General features: G+C 42.0%; 1 protein-coding gene across 1 annotated transcript in view; it reads left to right on the top strand.

Annotated features, from left to right (window-relative positions):
• Nucleotides 1-14,201, top strand: part of LOC143982759 (heterogeneous nuclear ribonucleoprotein R-like) — a gene marked incomplete in the record, with an annotated part of 59,653 nt that extends 45,452 nt beyond the window's left edge. Inside the window, 1 exon segment of the mRNA XM_077481751.1 lies at nt 12,198-14,201. Coding sequence (XP_077337877.1) covers nt 12,198-12,810 — 613 coding nt within the window.
• Between the last annotated feature and the right edge of the window lie 1,466 nt (nt 14,202-15,667).

Here is a 15,667-nt window from a genome sequence, read left to right as displayed (position 1 = left end):
ACTTTTTTTTTTTTGCACAAAGTTGTCACTAAATGATATATTGCTCACACATGCTATGGGCATATGTGAAATGACACCCCAAAATACATTCTGCTGCTTCTCCTGAGTAGGGGGATACCACATGTGTGGGACTTTTTGGGAGCCTAGCCGCGTACAGGACCCCGAAATCCAAGCACCGCCTTCAGGATTTCTAAGGGCATACATTTTTTATTTTACTCCTCACTACCTATCACTACCTATCACAGTTTTGAAGGCCATAAAATGCCAAGATGGCACAAAACCCCCCCAAATGACCCCATTTTGGAAAGTAGACACCCCAAGCTATTTGCTGAGGGCCATGTTGAGACCATTGAATATTTTTTTTTTTTGTCCCAAGGGATTGAATAATGACAAAAAAAAAATTAAAAATTTTTTTTTTTTACAAAAAGTTGTCACCAAATGATATATTGCTCACACATGCCATGGTTATATGTGGAATTGCACCCCAAAATATATTCCGCTACTTCTCCCGAGTATGGGGATACCACATGTGTGGGACTTTTTGGGAGTCTAGTCGCGCACGGCACCCCGAAAACCAATCACCACCTTCAGGATTTCTAAGGGTGCAAATTTTTGATTCAACTCCTCACTACCTCCTTCCTGTGTAAACAATACACAGTGGGAGGAAGTTCGTCATTGGCCAGGAGCGATCCAGAGGGGGTGGCCGAAAACCAACGGCCATCCCCTCATCACGGATCGCTGCTGGAGGGAAACGGACCACCGTACCCAGCGGGAGGGGGTCCGATCGGACCCCCCACCCGCTGGAAGGCAGACACGTAGATCTACGTGATTGTGCCTGCCTGTGCCATTCTGATGACGTAAAAAGGAATCGTTCACATATATAAAAAAAAGATAAATGCACATTTTCAAAAAATTTGCATTTATTATATATATATATCTCAATCAATTTTTTTTTTTTTTTTTTTTTTTTTTTTTTCGGAGCCTGAAAAGCATGATATACATATAGACATATTTTGGGTATGGTTATTTTATTTTTTTGAGACTTCTGGACTGGTTCCTCTTTCAAAGGACCTTCAGTCATTTGATTGCAGTATACCTGCTGTATACTTGCAAACCATATTATAAGTGTTTGCATAGCATTTAACTATAAATCTGACTTTTTTTGGTCTCCCCTCAATTTTTTAGACTAAAAGAATGCAGGTGTCGTTTTATACCACAACAGAAACATACTTTTGTTTTAAAACTCAGATGAGTTTGTGTCATATTCATCTGGCTATAGAACCGCTTACAAAATGATCTGGAAAAGGTATTATATAAACACCATGTGAATGAGCACCAACATTGTTTAGAAATGTTATTTGTATTTTATTTTTTTGCTTCTATTCTTTTATTCAGATTACATGTGATAGCACAATGCCCTGTAAGATAGACCTGCTTGAATTCTCTGAATGATCTCATTAATGGCTTTTAATTCAGACATGCAGAAAGCCTATTGTAACCTGTGCACATTTTTATATAAAAGCAGGAATACATTTGAATCAAACCTAGAGATATTTTTTGATTTAATTTAATTATGACTGAACAAATGTTAAACCTGAAATTGACTGTGTCAACAAATTAGATGAGCTGCATATATGAAGGAATGCGAGCAGTACAAAGTGCATTAATCTAATAATATTTCAGTTTACTTTGTTTAACCACTTCAGCCCTGGAAGATTCCCCCCCCCCCCCCCCTTAATGGCGAGGCCTTTTTTGCGATACTGCACTGCATCGCTTTAACTGACAATTGCACAGTCGTGCGATGTTTTACCCAAACAAAATGTCTTCCCCCCCACCCCTCCCACAAATAGAGCTTTCTTTTTCGTGGTATTTGATCACCTCTGGTTTTTATTTTTTGCGCTATAAACCAAAAAAAAAGCGACAATTTTGAAAATGAACACAATTTCTTTTTCATACATCATGGGACACAGAGTCAGGCTAATTTTATTACCTGATTGGTTATACTTCATCAGGTGAATGGACACTAGTAGACCAAAGGTCTTCAGACAGGAAATGATCCCCTATATAACCTCTCCCATACAGGTAGTACTTTTTAGTTTTTTACCAGTCTGCAAACTCAAGATCCTGCGATGTTTTGCCTGTAATGTGGCCTCCGGGCACTGGACCCTACAGAGTGGAAATCCTGGACACTACAGCACTAAGGCATTTCCTGCAGGGTGATGTACAGGTCCAAGGGAGTGGACCTTAAACATGAGAGGGTACGCAGTCCTTGAAGGTCCAAGTGACCGGAACTCCTTTATTTTATTATTGTGGGGTGTCCCAGTGATTGTAATAATCAGTTAAGCTAGCGAAAAGCTGGACACCTGTGTGTGATGACCATACAGGGGCGTTTTGGGCTAGCTGTGGGTGTTTGCAAAGTGTGCCTTTTTTGCTTGTGTCTGGCTGTTTTTTACCTGTATAATGGCGCCCGAAGGTGTGCCATTTCACCTTGGTTCGGGTTACGTGCATTCGCAAGAGCGCCGCTGGGCTTAGCAGTTTGTTTGACGGCCATGGTGCACACAGCTTCGCCACACATGCGCTGTAGCCTTTATTTGGGCGCGCAAAGATTTGCGTTGTATGTGAATACAGTCATGCCCGTTCCCTGTGACACCGCACATACGTGCGCACGAACGGAACGTTCCGGTGCACACCCAACTTATTTAAGCTGTGTAGGCCAAGCATGTGGTGCTTCCAGAAGGCATCTGTGGGACACAGAGCAGGCTCCGAACAGACACATGCAGTGGTTCATTTTTCCTTACCTGGGTCACCAGGTGTTGCTTAGCAGGATTGTTGCATAAGGGCTTGGTGAGCCCTATTAAAGGATCTCCCTTCTGAGGTGTTTTAATATACACCCAAGTACTCTTTGTGGCTATTAAATGTCTTCCAAAAAGAGAAGTGGGACTAACACCACAGGGAAAGACACAACTATGTCCTCGGTAGTTCCAGATGAACCTAGTCGTATCCCTAGTGTTGTATCCCCTGAAGGACCACAGGCTTCCGGGCAATCATAGCCGCTGCGCCTATCTGGTATTGTGCCTACAGTCAATGCTGCTGCTTCACCCTTTATAACTAAGGGTGAACTGTCCTCAGCCCTAGCCGGGTTAGACCACAGGATTTCTGGCATGATTGCGTCCATCCTGCAGGGTAGCAGGAAGCGTGACAGATCCCCCTCCCCGGAGTCTCCTAGTCTGGAGCTGGAATGGGTTGAGGATGGGGAAGAGCTTAAAGCTCAGGATTCGGTGGAGTGCCCGGCAGATGAGTGTGCTTCTGAGCAATCTGCACAAGAAGATATCCGGTCGATGTCTGCCTCTCAGTCACAGAGGCTTTTGATCCTAATTCTGACCAAAATGGTTCGTTCTGCCTTTAAAGTTGACTCTTGCAGAGGTGACTGAGCCCCCCTGGTCCTCTAAGGGATCTCTGAGGTCGCAAAGACTTTCCCTCTACACCTCCTGTTGGAACAGGCAGTGTATGCTGATTGGTAACATCCTGACAACTTTTTGTTCCTCCTAAAGAGGTTTTCCCTTTTATATCCCATGGATAAAAAGTTTGTTAAAAAATGGAGCATGCCCGCCGTAGATGCAGCAGTCTCTTCCTTAACAAGAACTTAACTTGTCTGGTAGATAATGCATGCTTAATAAAGGCTTCCTTTTCTTTGGCTAGTTCAACTATTCAGCCAGCTGTTGCAGCAATTGGTATTTGCCAGTCCGTAAAGGATCAGGTCAAACAGTCTAATAGGCCTAACAAGGAGAATGATCTGCCTTGAAAGTAAGACAGATATTCCTTGAGTGCTCTGTTGTACTGTTAATGATTTAAAGGATTCAATACAGCAGGTTTCTTGTCTGGCTCTTGTCTGTACATATGCGCAGACTTTTATGGCTTAAGAACTGGTCAGTCGAGCTTCCTTGCAAAAATTTATTGCCAGGTTTCCCCTTTCAGGGGGACCGCTTATTCGGTGATCGATTTGGACAAATATATCCAAAAGATTTCTGGAGGGAAGAGTTCTCTACTTCCTGTGAAGAAAAGCACCAGACATCCCTCATTTAAAAACCCAGGGGCTGCTTCCTCAAATGTCTCAGCGTCAGGTTGGTTCCGCTGCCAATAGGGCACTAGGGCCAGGGGCAAGCCGCAAGGCTAGGGCCAGAAAAAGCCCTGGGTGCAAAATTCTTCTAAACCCAGCACCAAGCTCTCCTTTTAAGGGGACTCCCCCACTCTATTGGGTGGGGTTCAAGGCTACTACACTTTGTGGACATTTGGAAACAACAATTCAGGACGAGTGGGTCACCTCAATTATATCTCTTGGTTACAAGCTGGGTTTGCGGGGGGTTCCCCCTCAGAGGTTTCCAAGATCCAGCGTTCCTCGGATCCTCCAAAAAAACGTATTGCTTCAGGCACTACATTATCTAGTGCATCAAGGAGTGATTGTAGAGGTTCCTGTATTCGAAAGGGGCACAGGATTTTACTCAAACCTGTTTACGGTTCATAAGCCAAACTGTGACACAAGGTCCATTTTGGACCTGAGATCACTGAACAAGTATCTACGGATACAGTCCTTTTGGATGGATTCTGTCCCCTCCGTAGTAGCCTCACTCCAGAGGGGAGACTTTCTAGCCTCCATCGATATAAAAGACATGTATCTACACATGCCTATCTTTCAGTCTCATCAGAAGTTCCTAAGTTTTGCAGTAGAGGAACTAAGTTTGTGGCTCTACCCTTCAGGTCGGCTACAGCTCCCCGGGTGTTCACAAAGGTCCTAGCACCAGTACTGGGTCTTTTTAAGGGCCCAAGGGATCCAAGTGCTTGGATATCTGGACAACCTCCTGTCACGAATCACGCCCGCCCCAGGCAACTAGCCAACCACGATGTGCGTACCGTGACTGGGGTATATGAAGAACTAAAGGAATAAGGGGGAACTTATACCGAGCATGTAAGACTAGCTGTGGTACTTTCACAGCATTCACTACCTTTGGCCACCACTAGAGGGAGACTCCACTCCAATCCAGCTGGCTGACCACACACAGGCAGATACAACTTTTACATACAATCTGGTGCACTCTAAGGGTTGGGGAGCAGTCTAGAAATTACTACACACTTCTAGGGTTCCTCCAGCTATCCTGCAAGCTTAAACCCCGGTGTTAATCACTCTTCCCAATGTCCCCACACACCAGACACACAAACGATAGCCTGCCCCCACCCAACAGTTTGTCCGCAGACTGGTCTGCTGAGCCACCACACACACAGATCTCTGTCTGGAAGATCTGTTAGCTTACAATCTGCATACAATCTGCCAACACACAGTGCAATTGCATTCCGATTGGTGCGTAACTTAGACCGAGTACTTGGGCACTAAAATACAACAACCTCTCCAGAGATATGAGTCCTAGCTTAGTACACAGAAGTCCCTTATTAATTTTATCATTTAATATCCCGAAAGTGGGCAGTGCATATAAGATATACAAAGAAAAAGGAGTTACTAAAAAAGATACAAAAATTTCAGAAAGACACACAATTGGCAATTGGCTATGAAAATAAAAGGGGATAAAAAAACAGAAATAAACTTTACCGAAGTCTATCCATTAATAGAAGCATGCTGGAACATGTGTGAACTCCCCAGTTTCGAACTGGCTTCATGGAAGAACCATGTCCATATCTCAGGCTATCCAATTTATTGAAATATGGATGTTGGCTGGACTTTAGACCCTGGCCAATCAACCCTGGGGGTGTTCCTGTCTCAACCCACAGGATGTTTTGTGTTCTGACATTACCAGAGTTGAATTGGCCCAGAACGGCGCTGATTGCTGGGTCATGGATTCGATTTCTGATACCAGCGCATCAGTTCGATCGCAACAGTACCAATCGATGCCTGCCTGCCGCAATCGGGCGCCATATAACGGTTTTGTGTGGTTGTCTAGGATTCCACACATGCTAAAAATACAGAGTTACATGTCTACGTAACCCATCACGTGTACGATCAAAAGGAATTATTTTCATCTCTCTTTCACTAATATTTTAGCTTTTATGAGAGATAAAATAGGTTCTTTAGATCTGTTGATATTAATCAGTTTGCAGACTGGCCGGGGCCTTGTGAATGCCCCCTGCAGATCTGTGTAGCCACAATGACTAGCAGTTTTCTTTGAGGCCTCAGGAAGGTGGCAATCTATGTTTACTCTAATGGTTACTTTTATTGGCATCTAGGTGTCACTTCGATCCTAGAAAATTGTCTCTGTTCTTTTCAAATGCTAATAAAAGAACACATGTGCATGACTGACATAGAATACTATATTTTTAATAACCCAGAATTAAACTACACCTACAATTACACTACTTCTACAGATCACATCACATCTTCCTACACTTACATTTTCGTTACATCTCCTACTTGGAGATCACTTATTAAAAGGCTCTAGAACAGAACACAATATGCACAGTGTGGTATTTGAAAGCTTAGGCTGAATCATAAATACCGAAAAGTCAGCCTTGAAACCAGCTCAGAGTCTAAAGTATTTAGGTCTGATCCTAGACACGGTTCAAGCAAGAATATTCTTGCCACCTGTAAGGATCTGTGCCCTGAATATTCAGGTGGGTCAGATAAGGGACACCAGACAACCCTCCATTTGGCTCTGTAAGGCAGTGCCCTATACCCAGTACCCAGTTCCATTCCAGGCCTTTACAAGAAGACATCTTGTTGGCCTGGATCAGAAGCGGAATGTGCTTACCTCCTTGGTCACGCTTAAACCTAAACTCATGGTTGCAGGATCAGAACCTGCGAAAGGGAAAATCCTTTCTCCCTGTAATTAGAGCGTACTGACTACAGATGCCAGTGTCTCAGGCTGGAAAGCGACCTTAGAAGGGCTCACAGCTCAGGGGAAATGGTCAGGGATAGAACAGATCCTGCCCAGCAACGTCCTGAAATTACAGGCAATATGTCTGGCCCTACGGTCCTGGACGGTGGAGCTTCAGGACTGCCCTTTCAGGGTTCAGTCCGACAATGCCACTGCAGTGGCCTATATAAACCACCAAGGCGGTACTGGGAGTCGTTCAGCTCTGAAGGAGGTAAACCACATACTAGCCTAGGCAGGGGGACATGAGCCGATTATTTCGGGAGTAGAGAATTGGAAGGCAGATTATCTCAGCTGCCAGCAGATCTTCCCGGGGGAATGGTTCCTACACCCAGGGCTGTTCCAGGAAATTTTTCAGTGTTGGGAAAGGCCAGAGGCCAACCTATTGGCATCGGAGTTCAGCAGCAAGCTACAGCATATTGTGTCCCAAACAAGGGATTCTCTGGCAATTGGAGCAGATGCTCTGATGGTTCCATGCAGACAGTACTCCCTGCTTTATGCTTTCCCTCCGATCCCTCTCCTTCCACAGCCTCTCCTTCCACATTTTGTTGTGCAGGATTTGAAAAGAAGGGGTTCCAGTCATTCTGATGGCAGGGAAAGCCCTGGTTCCCGGAGATTGTCAGACTGACAATAGACGGGCCATGGATGCTTCCACGTCGCCCCGATCTACTGTCTCAAGGTCCTGTATTCCACCCCAATTTACAGTCTCTAAATTTGATGGCATGGCTATTGAAGGGTGTTAAAGGACCGTGGCATCTTGGGATGAGTAGTGTCTACCCTAGTGAATTCTAGAAAAGATGTTACTAGAAAAACTATCATAAGGTCTGGAAGACTTGTATTGCTTGGTGTGAATCCAGAAAATGGCATCCTCGGAAATATGTGATTGGGAGAAATCTCTTTTCTGTAGTCAGCTGTGGAAATAAACTCCGCTTTGAGTACAATCAGAGGTCAAGTTTCGGCCCTATCAGTATTCTTCCAAAGGCCTTTAGTTTCCCATTCACTGATCCGAACCTTTATGCAGTGGACAACTCGCTTGCTTCCCCCATTAGGTCACCTGTGTGTCCTTAGGACTTGAATTTGGTGCGGTCTGTGTTACAGAAACAACCATTTGAACCTATCAAAGAAATTCCATTAGACTTGCTATCACACAAGCTAGCCTTCCTGATGGCCATCACCTTGGCTAGACGGGTATCAGAGTTGGTGGCCCTTTCGTGGAGCGATCCATACTTGATCCTTCACCACGACAGTCGTGTTACAACCTGCTCCATCCTTTTTGCCAAAGGTGGTGTCAACCTTTCAAATCGGGACATTATTTTGCCACCTTTTTTCTCTCGGCCTCGCTCTGTGGAAGAGAGACGACTTCATTCATTGGATGTTGTCCGGGCAGTCAAGGTTTGTCTAGATCTGCAGAAATCCAAGGATTAGACTCCTTTTTTGTTTTACCAAGAGGGCCCAAGAAGGGGCAGGCAGCTCATTCTACCAGGGGTGTAGGAACCTCCTTGGCTTTTCGCCATCAGGTATCTGTGGCTCAGATTTGTAAGGCTGCTACCTGGTCTTCCGTGCATACATTCACAAAATTTTATCATGTGGATGTTCGAGCAGCTGAAGATTTTGCTTTTGGCTGCCATATACTGCGGGCTGCCGTATAAGTTCTGATGGTGATCTGAGCCTTTGCAGCGGACAAATCAGACACTTTTGACACTTTTTTTTGGGACCGTTGACATTTATACAGGATCAGTGCTATAAATAGACACTCATTACTGTAGAAATGTCACTGACAGGGAAGGGGTTAACACTAGGGGGTGGTTCAAGTGTGTTCTAACGGGGGGGGGGGATGTGGCTGACTAGTGGAGGAGACAGATCGTTGTTCCTTGTTAGGAACAAACGACCTGTCTCCTCTCCCCTGACAGAACCGGGATTTGTGGGTTTACACACACCGATCCCAGTTCTCGCTCTGTCATGAGTGATCGCGGGTGTCCGGTTATCATCGGGGACACACTGTGGGTGCCTGCTACATCGTCTTAAAGAGCCGACGTACAGCCACAACGGCTTGTGCAGGAGAGCCAACCTGCCGCAGTATAACTGCGGGGGCTGGTCAGGAAACAGTTTAAGTTTTATATCTGCAATTGGTTGCTTTGGGTTACTACAGTTTGCACAGTCACTGGATTTTATGCTGTCTTTTAAAGGTAGCTGATTATTTTATTGTTTTTGTGTTTGACATCTATCCTATGCAGTCATTAAAATGGATAGATGTTAAAGGGGAAATTATAGTATGTTTTCAGCAAGCATATATTTTGGGCTATTATGATTAGTGTTTTACCTTAAAACTGAACTCCAGACAGATATAAAAGACATGCATGTATGCAGCTCTTTATGTAACACTTCGCTGGCAGAGCAGTTTTAAGAGCAATTATTTAAGCCTAAGATTAGTTAAAAAATGTTTATTTATATGTAATAATTTTATGAAAGCCGAGACCCTGGAGAATAAATAGTGCTAGATTTAACTTTTTATGACACACAGTATTGACGGATTGGTTTTTAATAATTTTCCTACCATCTCTGAACTTCCTCCCATGGGTGTGCCTCCCGCGCACCCCCTGGGGCGCACATCAGGAGAGCTCCGTGATCACTGTGTGCTTTGGACACAGCGAATCACAAATGGGGGTAAAGGGCCAACCACAGTGGCCCTTTACCACTTGACTACTGTGTCCAGTCACAAGCGATCACAGATGTAAATAGAATAGGTCCTTTCCTGTTTTTTAAGTCTCTCTTCAGAGACTGTGTGAGGGAAGGGGAGCAGTGAGTACTGTATTTTACAGTACACTGCCCTGATGATTAGTGCAGCTTCATCAGTGCCCATCAGTGAAGAAGAAAAATTACTTATTTACAAAATTTTATAACAAATGAAGAAAAACCTTTTTTTTTTTTTGTTTTTTTTTTGTTTTCTTCTTTTGCTAAATAAAAACAAAAAAAAATAAGTGGTGATTCTAATACTATATATATATATATATATATATATATATATATATATATATATATATATATATATATATATATATATATATATATATATATATATATAATATATATAATATATATTTTTTTTTTTCTATTTTGGGTACAGTGTTGCATGACTGAAAATTTGGCCTGGGAAGGAAGGGGGTGAAGGTGCCAGATATTAATGTGGTTAATTGCAAATTTTCATAAAAAAATATGCTAAATTTAAATTTTAAGGCACATAAACGCAATACAATATCCAATTTTTCCATGAAAGCAATTGGGTGGTTCTAAAGCCACTTTATTGCTTTCATCTGAGGCCTGGTTCACACTATTGCAAATTGAATGTGGGTTTTTCTGCATCCAATTTGCAATAGCAGGAGATTTTGACTGGCTCTCTATAGTGCCGGTTCACATATCTCCTCTGCGATGTGAATTTTCACAGGAGCCATGTGTGTCTTTTGGTCTGTTTCAGGTCCCAATTCAGGCAAAAATTCGGGCTGAAATTGGACCTGAAACAGTGAACGGGGACGCACCAGACCGTGCTGTGAGCCAAATATGAAGATGGTGTGAAGCCAGCCTGAATGCTTGTGAAATATATACACACTTAGCAGCCTGAAGTGTGTGTGTAAAATCTCCTGCTGCCAGTGACATATGCCATATTTCTGTGACTGTAAAAGGGATTCTACAACCCTGAGACCCATTTCACACTGGGGTAAGGAGTCTCATCTGCAATCCCAATGTGTGAGCCCAAAAAATGTCCTGCAAGCAGCATCTTTGCAGCGCTGCAAAGAAGCTGCTTGCAGGACTTTTTGACGCCTTGCCAGCGCAGCGCCTCAGTGTGAAAGCACACTTTCACATTGGGATTGCAGGTGAGGCTTATTTCAGGTGCTTTACAGACGCTTTTTTTTTTAATACGAAAGCACCTGGAAAAAGCCCCAGTGTGAAAGGGGGCTCAGTGTGAAAGCATTTGGGCTTTCACATTGGGATTTCAGATGAGGCTTCTTTCAGTCGCTTTACAGGTGCTTCTTTTATTTTTATTTTTTTTAATGCTAAAGCACCTGAAAAATGCCCCAGTATGAAAGGGGTCTCGGGCTACTTTCACACTGGGGTGGGGGGCGTTAGCGGTAAAGCGCCTCTAGTTTTAGCAGTGCTTTACTGTAATTTTTGCTTTTAATCCCTGCTAGCGGCCGAAAAGGGGTTAAAAGCTCCCCCCAAATTGCCGCTGCCGAAGTTTCGGCAGTGCTGGCCTTGATTTCAACGGCAGGGGCGTTTTAGTAGCGGTGTATTCACCGCTCCCACAATGCCCCAAAGATGCTGCTAGCAGGACTTTTTTTTTTTTTTCTGTCCTGCAAGCACACCGCTCCAGTGTGAAAGCTCTTGGGCTCTCACACTGGGGCTGCAGGGGAGGCATTTTTCAGGTCCTTTTATAGGCGCTATTTTAGCCCAAAAGCGCCTGAAAAACACCTTAGTGTACAAGTGGCCTAAATGTTTTTTTTGTAAATGCATGCAGTGTAAGTAGCTTGATCTGGTCACTTCAATATCAAATGCATCCACTGTATGGTAGCGCTCAGCCTGAGGGAGAGGCAGAACAATTAGCTTAAGTTGGGCTACAATGCCAGAAACAAAATTTGGGCAATGGCTGTTTGCCTGAAGTTCAGTTTTTTAACAAAAACTAAAGACGGTCATTGCTACTTCTCATTTTGCAAATGCCAGTTTCCTGATTGTCATGTTTCCTTTTTAGCTTCAATACTTTATATCCTTTATCTGGAACAAGCATGCTAATAAGACTGTCTTGACTTTACAGATATGTATGCATCCCTCAGAAAAGGTTTGCGTTAAAATATTTCTTGATGTCTCTCAAATTACATGCTTGCACTTTCATAATATTGTTGTATTTAATATAGAAAGTTGTAGATTAATAGCTTTAGTCATGTAAGTTTTGCAAACTCCCAGACTTGCATGATGAGATGGAGAAAAATGTACAATTGTGTAAGGCAAACAGAGCTTTCATATGTAATGAACAAGTGTCTTTGACCCTATTTACATGATTGATTTCAAACTTTGGGTATAAACAGAATTACTTCAAATATTTAAACCTATTTACATTGTGCTAATCTTTAACATATAGAAATCTTTTACAAAAAGAGGAAACACATTTAAAAACAGTATACATTCCCTTTGCAATTAGTATGGTGTAGCAATTGATAAGTGCAAGTATACTATAGCTTTTTTAAATTTATTTATTTAAATTCTCTGCATTTGTATTTCTTGTGATTCTAGTAAAAATGCTTGCTTGTGCTTATACTTGGTTTATATTCGTAGGTATGATGATTTTTACTATTATCCCCCTCCTCGTATGCCTCCTCCAGGCAGAGGCAGGGGCCGTGGAGGCAGAGGTGGCTATGCCTATCCCCAAGATTACTATGGCTATGAAGATTACTATGATGATTATTATGCACTCGATTACCATGACTACCGCGGTGGATATGATGACCCATACTATGGTTATGATGATGCATACCCTATGCGTGGGAGAGGCGGCAGAGGTGGTAGAGGTGCACCTCCACCACCTAGAGGTAGAGCAGCTCCGCCCCAACGTGGAGGGCGCTCACATTTTTTACAAAGGGGTTCTCCCATGGGCCCTCCTAGAGGATCCAGAGGTGGACGTGGTGGGCCTTCTCAACAATCACAACGAGGTCGGAATTTGCGTGGTAACCGTGGAAATAGAGGTGGGAATGTTGGTGGAAAGAGAAAGGCAGACGGGTACAGTCAGCCAGATTCCAAGCGCCGTCAGACCAACAATCAGCAGAATTGGGGAACCCAGCCCATAGCCCAGCAGCCACTGCAGCAAGGCGGTGATTACACTGGTAACTATGGTTACAGTAATGACAACCAGGAGTTTTATCAGGATTCTTATGGGCAGCAGTGGAAATAGTAAAGGCTAAAACCACACATTTTCATCATTCAAACACCTACAATTATATATATATTTACATACCAACAAACACCTAGGGTTCGGTAGCTACTGCAGTCTTTTCTTAACTAGGCTTGTGTTTGATTACTATACTGTAAATACTTTTTTTTTTTTTTTTTTTTTTTATTATTGGTGTCCACCAAGCAAGCATTGGTACAATTATGAAAACTTGTGTAGGGTTCGTTTAAACTGAAAACCAAGCCCCAGATGTGAGTTTTCTGCTTAACTAAATGTTTACACACATTTTTAGACTGTGATACAGTTTTTGGATTAAACACTGATATTTTAGTTTGGCTGACAGCAGCACCCCACACCAAGTGATTAGGGGATACCAGTGTTTTTCTTGGTTTTTAGGAAATTTTTAGAAGGCTTTGGAATTTGTTATTGGGGACAGTAAAGGTTTTGTGCTGAATATGTAGTTTATTTTGCTAGTTGTCCTTAAAGGACACCTGTCCTGAGAGAAATATATGTGGGCTACCATTGCAGACCCCCCTGTAACATAACTTAAGCTGTTTGTGGCTTCAGTTCTTTTTGAGTCCCCAACTCTGGACGAGAACTCAGAATTTGCCAGTCCTAATCTGCATGCATAGAAAGTACAGAAACTAGGGATTACCCTTCTGGTGGTCTGCAATAGCAGCTTGTGTATTTCTCTCATAAGTCATCTTAAAGAGATTCTCCAGAAAAAAAAAATCTCCATGTTGGGGAGTTCTGTGATACAGAGTTGGCTAATTTACTTGTACAGGGGATCCAAGGCTGGTGAGCTCTAGTCTGAAATTCAAATAGGTCAACTGGTCTTTAAATATCGATTTGGTTATTTGTGTTGCATGGCTTTCCCTAGCAACAAGTTTGTTTCCAATGCGCAGGTCAGTAATTTGGACCACACACAGCCCTTTCCCCTTTATGCAGGATAATTAGCCGATGACTGCATATCTCAGGACAGCCCACCAAAGCTAAATTTTGTTTTTCCTGAAGAACCTCCGTTTATTAAATTGAATAATGATGTACATAAGTGTAAACACTAGATGAGTCTTCTGTAGTTTTAATAGCTGTCTTTATAAGCCTTTTAAAGTTTTGTGTAACTGTTTTGCATTCCTAGGTATAGATTCATTTTTTTTGTGTTTTTTTTTATACAACTTCACATTTTTTGGAAGGGAAACAAGTTTTACCAAATTGTTTGGTTATGGCTCTACAAGCCTCTACAGTTTGTTCTGTGACTGTATATTAAGTTTTCTTGTTCATGTACAATTTCAATAAAAACTACAAAAACAAAGTTAAAACTAAAACCCACTGCAAACAACCACACCATTTCCATACATGGTTGTATCTTATTAAAAAGGAAAAAAAGAAACTAATTCTGAGTTGTGATTCTTGCAACAAACACAATCCTGAGGATGGACTGCATATGTGAGTGATCAAATACTTTTATTTAGGTGAAACTGTAAATTTAAACAAATAAACCAATCAAAAATGATTCCAGTAATTGTCATGAAAAGGTCATTAGTTGTCTTTTAAAATGGTGAACAGGTGCTTCTTAAATCACTTTTCTAATTTCCAGAATTGAATTAAACATGAATAAATATGTGTTGCACATATTCTTGATGACAAACACATGAGCAGCTACAAAAAGGATTAGAATAGTAATGGCAGAGTCTCCTTACTGTTAAGAGACTTGCTGTGACTTGGTAAGAAGAACATATTTCATGGCTAGAGTAAGGGAGATTTATAACCCCTGTAAGTTCTTGCCATCTATGCCCTTTTGTGGAAATTTCCCTTCACTTCCTGACCCATAGCCAAAAGAGGAAGTGAGAGGAAGTCCCTCCAAAATTAAGGAATCCCTGGTTGTCACCAGAACTAGTATCCCCATAGGAAGATTTTCCATCTATTGCTGTCCTGGTGACAACCTAAAATGTGGAGTATCCTTTTTCGCTTTTTGTGACAATGGTCAGTCACCAGAACAAATGGAGAGGGGGAATCTCCTTAATGAGGACACAGATGACAATAAAAACCTGACAGGCTCTAACGGTTATACGTGTTATTTGTACCTTTTTTTATATGGCACATTAGGAATTTCCTGGTGGCTACCAAATCATTAGTAGCGTGTACTAACTGCAGGAACAAGGTTTCTACAACAATAAATGTACATTTTATTTTTTTACAGTTTATTGTGAAATCTGACATGCAGAGGAAATGACCGGATTTGAAATGATTGCTTGTATCCTCTAAAGGCCCATACACACTGAGATTTTCTGCTGATTTTTGTCTTCAGATTTACCAAAACCATGTAGTGCAAGGGCCTGCCTGATTGCATATAAATTGAAACTCCTAAAGGTTTGACCTCATATTATATGGTTTTGGTAAATCTGAAGTAAAAACTCCGCAGAAAATCTGATAGTGTGTATGTGGCTTTAGAGGGAGACTATTGTGCATTTCTGATACCAATATTTTTATTTATATATTTTTTTGGTGGTATTCCAACATGTACCTTAAAGAAAATCTAAACCCAAAAATTATAAATCTAATATAATGTGGCTTACCATGTGGTGGTTGCATTCGGTTTTCTTGACACAAGTGACAAAAAGCCTAAATGCAACTAACACCTTTACAACAGTTATGGCAACGGTATCTTTTTTTTTCTTTTTCTTTTTGAGATAAAGGTTCTAGCTATGTGAGAAAAAGCTGGCCATTGTAAGTTATTTTGACCATAGTTTTACTTTAAAGAGATCAGGTCACAATTGGCCTCATGCAGTAATCTGAACATTTAAGCGTTAATTTCAAAGTCTGCAGATTTACATTTTTGAAAGATTTTTACATTCTTATT

This window comes from Lithobates pipiens, unplaced genomic scaffold, assembly GCF_037356315.1.
Source record: "Lithobates pipiens isolate NorthernLeopardFrog02 unplaced genomic scaffold, aLitPip1_a1.2 Scaffold_16, whole genome shotgun sequence".
In the NCBI taxonomy this organism is placed as follows: domain Eukaryota; kingdom Metazoa; phylum Chordata; class Amphibia; order Anura; family Ranidae; genus Lithobates; species Lithobates pipiens.
Note: the sequence above shows the minus strand (reverse complement) of the source record. Positions and strands in the feature narration are given on the sequence as shown.